This window comes from Schistocerca americana, chromosome X (genome assembly GCF_021461395.2).
Source record: "Schistocerca americana isolate TAMUIC-IGC-003095 chromosome X, iqSchAmer2.1, whole genome shotgun sequence".
Taxonomy (NCBI): Eukaryota; Metazoa; Arthropoda; class Insecta; order Orthoptera; family Acrididae; genus Schistocerca; species Schistocerca americana.
The window spans coordinates 912,371,634-912,389,571 of record NC_060130.1 but is presented as its reverse complement, the minus strand read 5'-3'; the positions used below and the strand labels follow the sequence as shown (position 1 = coordinate 912,389,571).

Genomic DNA, 17,938 nt, shown 5'->3' with positions numbered 1-17,938 from the left:
GAGAAGAAAATACACCATCATCTACAGTGTCTGATCAGTTGTGGTGTTGACCTTCACTCTTTTTACTGTACAAACTGCAATATGTAGCACACAAATTAAGCCTTTTATTCCCCAACATCAGAGATTAATATACAGAAATAAGCCGTATCTGTGTTATATATAATGGCAGCAGCAAACAATGAGATGAAAACAAAAACTTACTTCTGCTACTTTTATAAATCTTCCTCTTCTGTTTTGCTTCACATCCAAATAAAATCTCTTTGACTGTATCAGGAGCATTTTCGTTGCAAGCTCTTGTTCTCCTTGTTGTTGCTGGCCTGTAATAGAGACAAGAGATGATATTTTACATGTCTGAAAAATTTCTGTACACATCAGTTGATCCACTCATGACTCCAGAGTAACACAGTCCAATTTACTACGCGACAAATACCACACCAGAAAGTTTGGTTCCCTGATCCTGAATTGACATTTTAAAATAAAAAAGAAAACTTGAGGCAATATGTTCCCCACACAACCCAATATGGCATACTTTGGGATAAAACTGGACATGGAGATACTCTTCCACATCTACATATACTCTTTGCAAACTACATTGAAGTGCATAACAGAAGGTACTAAGCACGGTACCACGTGTTAGGGTTTTTTCCTGTTCAAGTCGCATATGGAGCACTGGAAGAATAACTGTTTAAATGCATCAGTGTATGCTGTAATTAATCTAATCTTGTCCTCATGCTTCCTACATGGGCAATACACTGGACACTGAGGAATATCTCTACATTCTTCACTTAACACTAGTTCTCAAAAATCTGAGAGTAAGTTTCATGGGATAACTGGCATCCATCTTCAAGCATTTGCAAATTCAGTTTTCTCATCAGCCCCTTTGACACTCTCCTTTAGGTCAAACAATGCTGTGACTATTTGTGCCAGCTTTCCCCACTCTCTTAAGGGCACTCTGTTTTCATTAAAAATCCAACCAGGAACTGAAATACATCTCTAATACTAAATGAATGTAACCGTGGAATTATGAAGGGAATGAGGGCATACATTCATTTGATGGTAATGGTATTATTAGCAAGCATATTGTGGGCTATTTCAATACTAATTTTTGAAAATTAGTGAAAGGTTATATTCTTAGTTAGATTAATCTTCAAATTACTTATAAAAGTTCCTGATTTGCAGTTCCAAATCTGTCTCATTGTTGGGCTCATCAGAAAACACATTGTGCTTTGGTTTCACAAAATATGCCAAAAACCATACATCACATATCCTCTGGTTAACATCTCTCATATTTTCTTTTATTAAGAAGTTTCCATGCTGATTTTGTGCACTACCATTACACAAAATAATTAAGAATTCACTAAAGTACTGTTCATAATACGGAGAAAGTATGCTCCAAGAAGATTCAAGCAATACTCGGGCGAGGGTACACTGAAAAGTAATGCCTCCAAATTTTTTATTCTGTTCTCAATATCAGTTTAAGTATTACATGTCATGCATATTACTCAGTTGACTTTCTGGCTTCACTGATACAGGTAGACTCTGCCACTAGAGGGCTCCAAATTCTAGCGTGTAAGATGGTGATGCACACTATAACAATGTCAGCGTGTGAGATATGTCATGCTGTAATTGAGTTTCAAACCAGAGAAGAGTCCGTCCACACATGGAGTACCCTCTCCTTCAGCATGACAACGTGAGACCACTCGAGTGCTACGACATTTTCAACAATCCAACGCTTTGGGTTCACTGTCATCGATCACCCTCCATATAGTCTCAATTTGGCACCATCCGATTTTCACACGTTTCCAAACCTTCAAGAACACCTTCGAGGACTTGACTTTGATAGCAATGAAGTGGAACACGCAGAGGTGAAGTTCTGACTATGTCAACAAAATCTCACATTCTAGGGTGACGGTATCAACAAATTGGTCTCTCATAGTTAAAGATGTATAATGCTAATAAAGTTTGTTTTATTTAAAAAGTTTTAAGAGTTCACATAAAAATTTGAGAGGCATTACTTTTCTGAGTGCCTTCATATATTGCTTCCCTCCAAGAATCTCCCAGTGGATAACTAAAGTGGTGAAAACTGTTCACGGTAGCTTGTCAGGAAACAGTAGTAACCCTTATGTAGTGTTTGAAATAGGGAGTTTCCTGAAGCTACAAGCAATAGGTAGCAAAATTTTTCATTCCAAATTGAATACACACTTCCTGAAAAAAGAAGAAGAATGCAGAAAAGGAGGAGGTTGAGGAAACAAAATGAAATTCCATGGTCTGAGAGGGTATGTGATGATATTGTATATGATTACAAAATCAAATCAAATTTACAAAGAACTTGGCAATATGATACCAGTTATTAGTATAAAGTTGCACTCACTCTGGCCTGGATGCCTGCACTGATTTGGCAGGAAAGGGTGTCAAAGCCATTGTATGCTCTCCTGAGGCAAGCTCACCTACAACTGTTGTAACTACCAAAGAATACATCACCCCTGAATTTCATTGTATATCAACAAACATAAACATATGTTTTGGAGAATTTTCAGAACCTACCATTGTCCTTTGCATAATCTACAAGCCATTCGTAGTAAATCAGCATTTGCAGTTTAGTTACTGTAACAGATTTTCTAATTAACATATTGTGTTATATCTAGTTTTTCCCTAAGGAGGATTAACCCTACACATTACCTGCATTTATGGCAAATTAACTCTGTTTTTGAGTTTGCTAACAATTATAATTAAATAGAAATCTCATTTTGTGTACTTGCTTCAATTCTTATATGGAATAAGCAACTTTTTAACTCAACAGATTATAGGGTAATCAGAGGACTCCATTTAAAGTTATTTGTTCACTTCCTTGTAATACTCTGAACCAAAAAAATGCATCCCTACTGTGAATGCTGTTCTTTAACATGGGATGTATTGGTTGACATTCATAAGCAGCTGGAAATCGCCCTGACTACTGTCATACAAGTGGTAGCTGTGGCAAATCGGTGTGTTAGAAGAGCTCCTGAGAGTCATGTACTTCTGATACCAGTACCACAGGTATCTCAAGTACTATCCTCTCCTGTGGATCCTGTCTTCTCTGCAGAAAGTATAGGCTCTGTCACGACTCGTCAAACTGACTGTGAATGGCATGTCAATGGCAGATCTAGGTGTCTTGTACAGGGTTGATGAGGACCACAGAGAGGACTCGGGGTGTTGTACCAATCCCCCTAACCAACAAGTTTGAGGAGCTGTCTTTCACTGAAACTGAGCCAGTGGGACTCACTCCACCTGTTTTGTCTGGTGTCAAGATAAGGGAAACTTAGAAGGGTAGGTGTCTACTAATCGTCAACAGTTCAAATGTATGGGGGATAATGGTACCACTTAGAGAAATGGCAGCAAGAGAGAGGAAAGGACACCAGGTGCACTCAGTTTATATGCCTGGGGACCTCATCCAATATGCTGAAGAGGTTATTTCAGTAGCTACTGAGGGAACAGGGTGCAACCAACTGCAGACTGTGGCACATAATGGAACATATGATGCCTGTCACCTCCGTTCTGAGGTCATACTTGGGTCATTCCAGCGACTGGCAGAGAATGTTGAGAAGACCCGCCTTGCGTATGGAGTTTCAATTAAGCTCACAATTTGCAGCATTGTCTCCTGAACGAAACGTTGCCCTCTGGTTCTGAGTCAAGTGGAAGGGAGGGTCAAGAACTGTAGGGGCCTCCTAAATGGGTCAGGTGTGCACTACACATCAGAGGCTGCTACTCAGGTACCAAACAGCACGTGGTGTGCATACAAGGGTTTTCTAAATTAGACGACTCTCCATCCAATCCACATAACAACAGCTGTAGGAAACCTGGAAGTATCAATGTAACATCGCAAGAGGTGCCTCCCACAGGTGAGAGTATTAAAATCCTAATTGTGAACTGCTGGAGCATTAGCAACAAAGTAAAATAGTTTGATGTACTCATGAAAAGTAATGAAGCTCACATAATATTAGGTACAGAAAGCTTGTTGAAACCTGAAATTTATAGTAATATCTTTGGGGAATGAGAAATGAAGGTGGCATATTTGTCGCACAAGACAAGAAACTAAAATCCACCAAGATAGAAATTGCAGCTGCGCGTAAGATTATTTGGGCAAGACTCAGTATCAAGAGTCCGCATAAAATGATAATTGATTCCTCATATTTCCCACCAGACTCATCACTTGAAATAACTGAAAACTTAAGAGAAAACCTCAGTTCACTTGTATGCAAGTTCCCCAATTGCACTATAATCATTGGGGGAGACTTTAATCATCCACCAATCATCTGGGAAAATTACAGCTTTTTTAGTTGTGGGTGTGATAAGACATCCTCTGAAATATTACTAAATGCCTTCTCTGAAAACTGCCTAGAACAGTTGTGGTAACAATGATTACTGAAGTACAAAGGACAATCAAAACAAGCAGAAAGAGACATATGGTCAGTAAACACGATAAAAAAATCAGTAGCGCCATATCTAAATGAGGAACTTGAAATTTTCAACACAGGGCAGGTGCATGTAAAGGATCTACGACTCGTTTAAAAGAACAGTTGACAATGCACTAGATATATACATACCCAGAAGAACAGTTCATAATGGGGAACAGCCTACATGGTATATAATTGCTTTAAAGAAACTTCCATAGAAACAGAGGTTACTGCATAACAGGTGCTAAACAAAGTGTAGGTATATATATAGAGAGACACTGAGTGAAACGTGTTTGGCTGTCGAGAGCAATGCGTGATGCCTTCAATGACTACCATACCAGAATATTGACAAATGACCTTCCACAGAACCCAAAGAATTCGGGTCATCTGTAATGGCACCAAGATTAGTGTCCAGTCTGTACTGGCGTAAGCTGTCGCCAGCACACGAGGCGGTAAAGAGGTTGCGAGAAGATTGATAGAGGCCAAAGACACACTCGCAAGAAACGTACCACCAATGTCCTCTCGACCGCCAGTATTTAGATCGCCAGTGCGGACCAGAGGGCCCAGTCAGTCATCCAGTGAGTCACCGAGTTGAGTCACTTGCAGTCAGAATCAGCACATAGTGACCAGAGTAGTGTGCATAGCGGGATGTGTACTTCACCAGCAGTGAGGCTAACATGGACTATTAGGGAAAGCTTGTACCACAACACCTGGACTACCTCAAGTTCAGTAAATTCTTATTCTTATGAATAAAGAACTCTGTTAATACATGCATGCAGTTGTGTTATACAAAGAGGATACGGGCCACCAGACAACATGCTTCCCATGGTAAAAGCCTACAGTGACAACAAGACAACACAACACAATCCCTAGTGAATGAGACAGAAACTGAAATTGAGGGTAGGAAAGCAACAGCTGAAATGCTTTAATCCGTTTCAAATGTTCCTTTACAATGGAAAACCCAGGAGAATTGCCCCAATTTAGTCCTCATACCACTGAGAAGATGAATGAAATAAGGATTAGTGTGAGTGGTGTTGCAAAACAACTGAAATTGTTAAAACTGAACAAATCTCCAGGCCCTGATGGAATCCCTGTCAGATTCTATGCTGAATTTGTGGCTGAGTCAGCCCTTCTTCTAACTATAATCTGTCATATATCTCTTGCACAAAAAACCATGCACAGTTCTTGGAAAAAGGCACAGGTCACATCTGTCTATAAGAAGGGTAGTAGAAGTGATCCGCAAAACTACCACCCAGTATCCTTGACAGTGATTTGTTGTAGAATCTGAGAACATATTCTGAGCTCAAAGGTAATGAGGTACCTTGAACAGAATGACTTCCTCAATGCCAACCAGCATTGATTCCGAAAACATCAATTATGTGAAACCCAACTTTCTCACTTTTCTCACACGACATACTGAAATCTTTGGATCAAGGCAATCAGGTAGATGCAGTATTTCCTGATTTTCAAAAAGGATTTGACTCAGTGCCACACCAACACTTGTTGTCAAAAGTACAATCATATGGGTATCAAGTGACATTTAAAACCAGATTGAGGACTTTTTAGTAGGGAGGGCACAGCATGTTACATTGGATGGAGAATCATCGTAAGATGTAGAAGTAACTTCTGGTGTGGCCTAGGGAAGTGTTGGGACCATTGTATTGTATTGTGCTGGGGACCTAGAAATGACGGAGAGGCTTCGTCCCTACTGTAGGCCACAGTGGTACACAACCCCACAACAGGCTACAGCAGTCCACTAACCCCACTGCCACCCCACACTGAACCCCGGGGTTGTATGTTGGCACCCTTGCTGTCACATTGTGCATTAATGATCTCATAGACAATTTTAACAGCAACATCAGTGTTTTCGCAGATGGTGCAGTTATCTATAATGATGTACTATCTGAAAGAAGCTGCATATATATTCAGTCAGATGTTGAAAAGATTTCAGAGTGGTGCAAAGATTGGCAACTTGCTTTAAATGTTCAGAAATATAAAATTGAGCAATTCACAAGATGAAAAAATGTAATATTCTATGACTATAACATCAACAGGTCAGTGTTGGAATCGGCCAACTCATACAAATATCTGGATGTAACACTTTGTAGGGATATTAAATGGAATGATCACAGAGGCTCAATCATGGGTAAAGTAGGTGGCAGACTTTGGTTTATTGGTAGAATACTGGCAAAGTGCAATCAGTCTACAAAGGAGACTGCCTACAACTCACTCGTGCGACTGGTTCTATAACATTGGTTACAACCTGGCCAACTGTTTTATAGTAACAGTATGTAAAGTCAGTCAGGTAAACATGTAAATGAAGTGAAGCGAAAAGGGGAGTTTAAAATAGGTTTCCTCAACACACAGGGCATGACAGATAAAAACCTAATTGTTAATGAATTTTACAATGAAAACATGTTTGATATCTTATGTATAAGTGAACACTGGTGCAAAGAGGAAGAACTAGGTTACAAAGTACTGGATGATTATACTTTAGTTAATTGCTACAGTAGGAAACACCACTTGAATGGTGGAGTAGCAATATATGTGAAAGCACTGCCTACACAAAAGTATAGTAAGCTACATCTCAACACTCCCAATGAGGAACTGCACTTTGAAACATGGGGTATAGTAACTGAGTGCCTTAAAATATCAGTAGTAGTAGTCTACAGGTCACCTAGTGAAGACCCCAGTATCTTTCTTGAGAAATTTGATGACCTATTAATGTCCCTCTGTACACCAAAATGGGAACAATATACTATTATCATTGGAGGGGACGTCAACTCAAGTTCTGATATTTTGCAGGACAAAAAACTGTGACAGATTTCAAGAATGTACTTAGGCAATATAACCTGTATTATACTAACTCCAAACCTACCAGGGGCCTTGCTTGTCTTGATAATATATTTACAAATATTAATAGAACTCATATGTCTTCAGATGCAGTTAGTTTTCATTTCTCAGACCATAATGCAGTATATATTAGTCTTATCCCCCCCCTTCCCCCATGAACCATAGACCTTGCCGTTGGTGGGGAGGCTTGCGTGCCTCAGCGATACAGATAGCCGTACCGTAGGTGCAACCACAACGGAGGGGTATCTGTTGAGAGGCCAGACAAACGTGTGGTTCCTGAAGAGGGGCAGCGGCCTCTTCAGTAGTTGCAGGGGCAACAGTCTGGATGATTGACTGATCTGGCCTTGTAACACTAACCAAAACGGCATTGCTGTGCTGGTACTGCGAACGGCTGAAAGCAAGGGGAAACTATGGCCGTAATTTTTCCCGAGGGCATGCAGCTTTACTGTATGAATAAATGATGATGTCGTCCTCTTGGGTAAAATATTCCGGAGGTAAAATAGTCCCCCATTCGGATCTCCGCACGGGGACTACTCTGGGGGACGTCGTTATCAGGAGAAAGGAAACTGGCGTTCTATGGATCGGAGCGTGGAATGTCAGATCCCTTAATCGGGCAGGTAGGTTAGAAAATTTAAAAAGGGAAATGGATAGGTTAAAGTTGGATATAGTGGGAATTAGTGAAGTTCAGTGGCAGGAGGAACAAGACTTTTGGTCAGGTGAATACAGGGTTACAAATACAAAATCAAATAGGGGTAATGCAAGAAGAGGTTTAATAATGAATAAAACAATAGGAATGCGGGTAAGCTACTACAAACAGCACAGCGAACGCATTGTTGTGGCCAAGATAGATACGAAGCCCACGCCTACGACAGTAGTACAAGTCTACATGCCAACTAGCTCTGCAGATGACGAAGAAATTGAAGAAATGTATGATGAAATAAAAGAAATTATTCAGATAGTGAAGGGAGACGAAAATTTAATAGTCATGGGTGACTGGAATTCGGTAGTAGGAAAAGGGAGAGAAGGAAATGTAGTAGGTGAATATGGATTGGGGGTAAGAAATGAAAGAGGAAGCCCCCTGGTAGAATTTTGCGCAGAGCATAACTTAATCATAGCTAACACTTCGTTCAAGAATCATGAAAGAAGGTTGTATACATGGAAGAACCCTGGAGATACTAAAAGGTATCAGATAGATTATATAATGGTAAGACAGAGATTTAGGAACCAGGTTTTAAATTTTAAGACATTTCCAGGGGCAGATGTGGACTCTGACCACAATCTATTGGTTATGAACTGTAGATTAAAACTGAAGAAACTGCAAAAAGGTGGGAATTTAAGGAGGTGGGACCTGGATAAACTGACTAAACCAGAGGTTGTACAGAATTTCAGGGAGAGCATAAGGGAACAATTGACAAGAATGGGGGAAAGAAATACAGTAGAAGAAGAATGGGTAGCATTGAGGGATGAAGTAGTGAAGGCAGCAGAGGATCAAGTAGGTAAAAAGACGAAGGCTAATAGAAATCTTTGGGTGACAGAAGAAATGTTGAATTTAACTGACGAAAGAAGAAAATATAAAAATGCAGTAAATGAAGCAGGCAAAAAGGAATACAAACGTCTCAAAAATGAGATTGACAGGAAGTGCAAAATGGCTAAGCAGGCATGGCTAGAGGACAAATGTAAGGATATAGAGGCTTATCTCACTAGAGGTAAGATAGATACTGCCTACAGGAAAATTAAAGAGACCTTTGGAGAAAAGAGAACCACTTGTATGAATATCAAGAGCTCAGACGGAAACCCAGTTCTAAGCAAAGAAGGGAAAGCAGAAAGGTGGAAAGAGTATATAGAGGGTCTATACAAGGGCGATGTACTTAGAGACAATATTATGGAAATGGAAGAGGATGTAGTTGAAGATGAAATGGGAGATATGATACTGCGTGAAGAGTTTGACAGAGCACTGAAAGACCTGAGTCGAAACAAGGCCCCGGGAGTAGACAACATTCCATTAGAACTACTGACAGCCTTGGGAGAGCCAGTCCTGACAAAACTCTACCACCTGGTGAGCAAAATGTATGAGATAGGCAAAATACCCTCAGACTTCAAGAAGAATATAATAATTCCAATCCCAAAGAAAGCAGGCGTTGATAGATGTGAAAATTACCGAACTATCAGTTTAATAAGTCACAGCTGCAAAATACTAACGCGAATTCTTTACAGACGAGTGGAAAACTGGTAGAAGCCGACCTTGGGGAAGATCAGTTTGGATTCCGTAGAAATATGGGGACACGTGAGGCAATACTGACCCTACGACTTATTTTAGAAGCTAGATTAAGAAAAGGCAAACCTATGTTTCTAGCATTTGTAGACTTAGAGAAACCTTTTGACAATGTTGACTGGAATACTCTCTTTCAAATTCTGAAGGTGGCAGGAGTAAAATACAGGGAGCGAAAGACTATTTACAATTTGTACAGAAACCAGATGGCAGTTATGAGAGTCGAGGGGCACGAACGGGAAGCAGTGGTTGGGAAGGGAGTGAGACAGGGTTGTAGCCTCTCCCCAATGTTATTCAATCTGTATATTGAGCAAGCAGTAAAGAAAACAAAAGAAAAATTCGGAGTAGGTATTAAAATCCATGGAGAAGAAATAAAAACTTTGAGGTTCACCGATGACATTGTAATTCTGTCAGAGACAGCAAAGGACTTGGAAGAGCAGTTGAACAGAATGGACATTGCCTTGAAAGGAGGATATAAAATGAACATCAACAAAAGCAAAACGAGGATAATGGAATGTAGTCAAATTAAGTCGGGTGATGCTGAGGGAATTAGATTAGGAAATGAGACAATTAAAGGAGTAAAGGAGTTTTGCTATTTGGGGAGCAAAATAACTGATGATGGTCGAAGTAGAGAGGATATAAAATGTAGACTGGCAATGGCAAGAAAAGCGTTTCTGAAGAAGAGAAATTTGTTAACATCGGGTATAGATTTAAGTGTCAGGAAGTCGTTTCTGAAAGTATATGTATGGAGTGTAGCCATGTAGGGAAGTGAAACATGGACGATAAATAGTTTGGACAAGAAGAGAATAGAAGCTTTCGAAATGTGGTGCTACAGAAGAATGCTGAAGATTAGATGGGTAGATCACATAACGAATGAGGAGGTACTGAATAGGATTGGGGAGAAGAGGAGTTTGTGGCACAACTTGACTAGAAGAAGGGATCAGTTGGTAGGACACGTTCTGAGGCATCAAGGGATCACCAATTTAGTATTGGAGGGCAGCGTGGAGGGTAAAAATCGTAGAGGGAGACCAAGAGATGAATACACTAAGCAGATTCAGAAGGATGTAGGTTGCAGTAGGTACTGGGAGATGATGAAGAAACTTGCAGAGGATAGAGTAGCGTGGAGAGCTGCATCAAACCAGTCTCAGGACTGAAGACCACAACAACAACAACAACAACATTAGTCTTAGCAATGTAACTCCAGACTGTTCCAGCCCAAAAGCTAAACCTGTAACCACGAGACCTAAGAACAAAGAGAGGATAGATAGATTTAGACTTGCCCTCACTTGTATCAGTTGGGATGCCCTATTTAGTAGACTACAACATTGTTCCTCCGACATTGTTTTTACTGAGTTTTTCTCTATATTTTTAATATACTAGAGGGAAACATTCCACTTTCCTGATGAGGCAACAGTTTGTTGCGAAAGCTTGAATTTTGTGTGTATGTTTGTGTTTGATTGTGTGTCTATCGACCTGCCAGCGCTTTTGTTTGGTAAGTCACATCATCTTTGTTTTTAGATATCTCTATATTTTTAAATAGATTTGAAAATAATATTCCTTTGAGAAAATGTTCTCTAAATATTAAGGATAGTAGTTGTTATAAGAAAAGGAAAAACAGGGAATGGTACACTCCACAGTTAGGGCAAATGAAAAACACTGTTATGCTCTATTCTTGTATGTACAAGAACAGCAAATCTGAACAACATAAAGAATCATATTCCAGAGCTAAATGTAGTTATAGACAGGCTATTAATGATGCTAATAAGCTATATAATACAGCCCTCATTGAAAAGTCTAGAAATAAATGCAAAAAAGCCTGGAGTATAATTAACTCTGTGGCACATACTAAAGGAAAAGATGTTATTGCCATATCCCCAGATGAATTCAATAAATTCTGCATCCAATCTATTGAAGAAATATGCAGCTCAATAGACAAACCTCCAGAAAATACCCTTATAACTTCATCGATAACTATTTTGAAAGGCCCTGCCAGAGCATTTTCAACTTCACAGAGGTGTGTACCAATACAATTCTGAAAATAGTTAAAAATTTCAAAGCCTCAGAGAGCGTTGATTACTATGATTTATCATGTAACTTATTTAAAGATATTATTGACTGCATAACTGATCCCTTGACCTATTGTGTAAATAAATGTCTAGCTGAAAACAAGTTTCCTGATGCACTAAAAATATCTAGAGTGGTCCCAGTATATAAGAAAGGTGATAAGAACTGTCCTGCTAGTTACAGACCAATATCGTTAACTCTTGTTTTCTCAAAAATTCTTGAAACAATTATGTATAATCAAGTTAGCACGTATTTAGATAACTTAAACTTAATAAGTGACAAACAATATGGACTCATGAAAGGTAAATCCACAACAAATGCTATGGATTCTCTTGTAAAATTTGTTCTGGATGTGTTTGAGGCTAGGGGACTTGCTCAGGCTACATTTTGTGATCTGAGAAGATCGTTTGACTGTGTGGACCACGATACTTTACTGAATAAGCTATCTTATTATGGTTTTGCTAATAGCAGCATAAATATGATTAAATCCTTCCTTGAGAACTGCCAACAAGTTGTATGCATTAACAGGGAGAAGTCAGATCTGATTAACGTTAGGTCTGGCGTGCCACAGGGCTCAGTACTTGGATCTCTATTGTTTTTACTTATGATTAATGACCTGCCATCTTTTGTAAACTCTCACACAATAATGTATGCCGATGACACAACTTTTTTAAATAAAAGGTCAGATTTAAACACACTAAAAAATATAGTTAAAGATACCCTTGCTCAGTGTTCATTATGGTTTAGAGCAAATGGTTTTCTACTAAATGAAAGTACGACCCAGGCACTTTCCTTTAGCTTAAGAGAGAATCATGACTTAGAAAGTATAAAATTTTTAGGTGTTATAGTAGACAACAAGTTGGCATGGGAAACACACGTCAAACATTTATCTGCCAGACTCTCAAGAGTTATCTACTTAATTAGAAACTTAAAAAGACATGTCCCTAATAGTTATATAAGATCAACATATTTTGCTTTCCTTCGAAGTATCATATCATATGGAATCTTATTGTGAGGCAATGGCAGTCACGTAAAGGGCATTCTACTTTTACAAAAAAAATTAGTACGAATAATAACCGACTCAGATAAGTTAGAACACTGTAAACCCTTGTTTGTTAAATTGCAATGCCTGATGGTAATAAACTTGTACATCTATAATGTTCTATTGTATGTTAGGAACAATATTTCAAATATATCATTAAGAAGGGATATACATAGCCATAACACCAGGAACAAATCATGTTTAGATGTACCATATCAAAGACTATCCAAGTCACAGATTTCATATTTAGTTCTTGGACTTAAGTTGTACAATAAGTGAAGTATACATTTAAAAGAGTTACCTGTCAATATCTTCAAAGCTAAGTTGTACAGAATACTAGTAAATAATCCTTTCTACACAGTAGACGAATTTTTTGAAGCTGAAAATACTGTCTTTCAACACTGTATCTAGCGGATGGCCTTATGTAATCCAAACTAAATTGTACTTAGTAATTAATGTTAAAAACGTAAGTTATCTTGACGTTGTCTATTGCTTTATGAGCTAAACGACAATAACATTTGATTGATTGACTGATTGATAGCTGAAGTGTGTGTGAGCCATACCAAATAGGACTAATAGGGAATATTGAATATATACAGAGAAGGGCAGCACGAATCTCACAGGTTTGTTTAATGCATGGGAGAGTGTCACAGAGAGACTGAAGGAACTGAACTGGAAGACTCTTGAAGATAAACATAAATTATCCCAAGAAAGTCTATTAGCAAAGTTTCAAGAACCGGCTTGAAAAGATTACTCTAGAAATATACTACAACCCACTATGTATCGGTCACATAAGGACAAGACAAGATTAGAATAATTACTGCACACACACACACACACACACACACACACACAGACAGACAGACAGACACACACACACACAGACATTCAAACAATCATTTTTCCCACAGTAAATACATTAACACTTTCGCTGCGGCTGACGCTTATAAGCGTCACAAGCCACGAGCCAGTGCGGCTGACGCTTACAAGTGACCGCACTCACTGTCAGATTACTCAGTTTAGTTGCACCGTCTAAGCTAGCATCAAAGCGTGTAAACTTTTGTTTTGTGTGGTCAGTTATCGAACATATATTGTTCGTGATGGCGGCTAATGAACTGACACCTGGATCTTCCAATTGGAGAAGGAGCAAGAAAAGTGTTAAATTGACCGAGGAATGGTTACTTAGTGTACTAGACGACAGTGATTTTATGTGTAGAGAGGACGAGGTATACCACGGAGATTGTCATTTAGGGGCTGCAAAAGAATTGCAGAGTGATGATAGAGTGGATGCATAGCTTTCCAATCTGTTTCGTGACAGTTCCGAATCTGACGATACGGATCACGACGATTGTGTGGAAATCGACGACGAAAAAGAGCCCGACCTGTCACATGGAGATAATCCAGGTGAGTCCTGGCATAAAGAACCACATAATATGCAATATCACCCATTTACGAAGGAAGAAGTTTTGCAAATTCATCCTGCTGGCAATTCTCCTATGGATTTCTTCTGATTATTGGTAACAGACGAATTGTTGCAACTTGTAGTAGACGAAACGAACGACAACGCACCACCACCACCTACTAGTTTTCCTGGGTGTTTCGTTACACATGGGTAACGTTAAATATCCACGATTACAAGACTACTGGAAGAAAGAACCGCTGTCGGAGAGTAGAGGAATAGTGATGAGTACAAGCAGAGACCGGTATTTGATCATATTACGCTCTCTGCATTTTGCAAAAAATCCACTTCCAGGAAACCGGAAACCAGACGTTTATCTAAGATACAACCTACATTGGATTATTTTAACACGAGAATGTCTCAAGTGCATTACCCGGGAAGAGATTTATCAATAGATGAATCAATGACTTTTTGGAGGGGAAGATTCTCTTTTAGACAATACATAAAAGGAAACGTAATAAATATGGCATTACGATGTACATGCTCAACAATCCAGACGGTTTCATAAATAAGTGCGCTATGTACCCGGGAAGTAGTGGAGATATGGAGGGAAAAAGGTCACGCTGAAAAGGTCGTTTTGCATTTGATGGCAGAAAAGCTGCATGTTGGTCATCACATTTACTTGGACAATTATTATAACAGTTTTCATTTAGCTACAACTCTGCTGAACCTAAAAACACTTTCCACAGGTACTCTGAAATTAAACAGGAAATATACCCCCGAAGACATTGCATCGACAAAACTTGGGAAAGGAGAGACAATTGCGCAGTATTCTAATAGAGTTATGATTGGAAAATGGAAAGATCGACGTGAGTTTCCTACATTTCCACAAAACATCCAAATGTTATGGAGCAAGTGACGAATGCGCGGCAGCAAATAGTCACGAAACCTTTGCCTGTTATTAGGTACAATGCGTGTATGTCTGGGACTGATAAACTAGATCAGATGTTATCGCATTATTTATGTGAACGAAGCACTATCCGCTTGCCTAAAAACTATTCTTTCATGTCACTGACATGATAGTTTTCAATTCTCTATATCTGTACAACAAATACTCAGGAAATAAAATTATGTTGTAAGATTACAGAATGAACACTATAAAGGGCTTCCTTTCAACAATGGACGTTCCACGAAATATGAGCAAGAAACATCACAAACAAACACACGTTGTGCAAAAGCGGGAAGCTACTGCAGGGAAGAAGCAAGTTATGAGGAAGCGGTATAAGAAGTTCACGGAACAAGGCAAGCGCACTGACACACCATACGAGTGTACAACCTGCCCAGACAAACCTGGATACTGCTTGAACTGCTGTATAATTTGCCATAGGTAGCAAAAACGCGATAATATCGGGGAAATTCCGATTATCAAAGACAACTTCTTTTATTTCTTTTGACATTGCATGGTTTCTTTTTATGACGTGAAAGGTTAGAACGTTTTTTTCACGAGTACTCAGCAAATGTTTTCTTTTGTGTTTAGTCGACTTATTTCATATTGCGTTGTAAATCGTTCACTTCAGGTTTTTGCGAAAGAATTTGTTGTGCTAAATTTGTTTTAACAGCACCGCAATTGAAGTGATGGGGTCCCCGGGCGTCTATGATAAATGTAGACGGCTAATCTCATACCAAGAGCAAACATGCTACTAAATTGACCTCTATCAGAGTCAGCCTTAAAAATCAGCATTTGAAGTAAATATAATTTCAAATGAATCCAGTGAATGCAGTGGATTTGTTGCTTGTTTGAATTGTATTTTTTGTTACATTATCAACAAATCACGAACATTTGAATGACGCCTGTGACCCTTATAGGTGTCATACAGCAAACAGACTTTAAAACATGACCACAATACAGTCGAAGCTTATTTGAAGTAATGCTTCCAAGGTGTCATCATTAAGTCGGTATAAAACATGATCCTACAGATCTTACAAGGTCTTGGTATCAGCCTGTAGCTCAGGATCCAAGCGGTACCAGCCGTTTCAGAGTGTTGCCGGCCCGCACTCGCAAGTGTAAATGTGCAGTGCATAAGAACCAAAATGGATCTCCTATCATTTTTTATAGAAGAAATTAAACCAGGTGTTTTATGTATTTGTGAACACTGGCTAGCTGAAGCAGAAGGTGATTTCTATAAATCTGTTGAATACTTAGACATGGCCAGTGCTCAGTTTCGAAGAACTGCAACCCACAGTGGGGTCTCTGTGTATGCCAACAGAGATCATAGCATCAAGGATTGATTTAAGCAGTTTTTGTGTGGATTTTGATTTTGAATTAGCTGCACTGTCATTAACAAATATTGATTTTGTTGTTGTTGCTGTGTACCATTCACCAGATGGTAACTTTGAGAACTTTATTGGAAATATGGAGAACTGTTTGTGTTACCTAACACGTGTAAAGTCAAAAATCGCATTGTGTGGAGATTTTAACATACACATAGGTGTTGGAGATGCCAGAGAGAGGGTCTTTATGAGATTAATTACCAGTTATGGGTTGTTTATTGCAAATAAGCTCCCAACAAGGGGTGGTGCATGCCTGGACACCATAATCACCAACCTCAACATCTAGGATTATAAACTCAGTGTAGTTGAACCAATGACAGCAGATCACTGTGCGCTAGTAATGGAAACCAGTATGAGGAGCAAACTGCAGATAAGCACATGGCATTCAAACTACACATCCAAAAGAAGATTTGTTAAAGAAGAGAGACTAAATGATCTCAAAGCAGCCCTGTCTTGTGTAAACTGGCAGCAGAAAATTGCAGAGTTAGTAGGCAGTGATTCTTTCTTATGTCTGTTCCAAACCTTAAAAGCAATATTTGATGACATGTTTCCGGTAAGACCAGTGAAGAATCCTGTGGGCAAATCACAAGGCAGGCAGAAAGTTATCAATGTGAAACAATGGTACACACCCGAGCTCAATAAATTGAAGTGTGTTTTAACAATGTGCAAGGATCGAATGAAATCAGCTTTAGACATTCCAGCTAAAGAATTACATCACCACAACTACCTAAAAGCCAAAAAAGCTTATAGGAAGGCAGTAGAGGAAGCCAAAAAGGAATATAATGATACATACATTAAACAGGCCCAAAATAATTGTAAAGCTCCCTGGAATCTTGTAAAAGTGAGCAGAAAGAAGGCTACCTCCTGCTTAAATTCATGTAGTCCTGATGATTGCAATGAATATTTTGTCAGAATAGTAGAAAAGACAGTGAGTGAAATTCCACACTCTGACCTAGATCCGACTGCAAACATAAGAAATGCAGACAGTTGCAGTATTCAAAACTGGAAGGAAGTACACCCTGAAGACATGATAAAAATTGTGAACTCCCACAAACACTCAGAAAGTGTAGACATCTATGGCATGTCCTGCACAGTGCTAAAGAAAATTATTGCAGAATCATCTTAGCCACTAGCCATAGCAATAAACAAATCTCCATCTTCTGGTGTCTTCCCAAACTTCCTTAAACTGGCGCGCACAGTACCAATATATAAGAAGGGGGATCCATGCGAGGTGTCCAGCTTCAGACCAATCTCAGTGGTCCCAGTACTAGCCAAAGTTACTGAGTCTGTGATGCACTGCCAGGTACTGAATTACTCTGAGGAAAACAACTTATTCCAAAACACACAGCACAGATTCCGCAAAGGGAGATCAACAGTGGCAGCCACACTGGACTTATTAAAAATGATTCGGCAGAGTTTTGAAGAGAGAGAGAGAGAGAGAGAGAGAGAGAGAGAGAGAGAGAGAGAGAGAGAGAGTGGCACTGACACTCTATGACCTCAGCAAAGCCTTTGACTGCATCTCACACACAACACTAATAGCCAAGTTA

At 39.2% G+C, this 17,938-nt stretch overlaps 1 protein-coding gene across 3 annotated transcripts in view; it reads right to left on the bottom strand.

The window, feature by feature from the left end:
- LOC124556753 (transcriptional activator protein Pur-beta) overlaps positions 1-17,938 on the bottom strand; it is a 346,413-nt gene that overhangs the window by 83,001 nt on the left and 245,474 nt on the right. For all 3 annotated transcript variants that reach the window (XM_047130752.1, XM_047130751.1, XM_047130753.1), the window contains one exon: positions 202-317. In XM_047130752.1, coding sequence (XP_046986708.1) covers positions 202-317 — 116 coding nt within the window. The remainder of the gene's footprint in view (positions 1-201; positions 318-17,938) is intronic.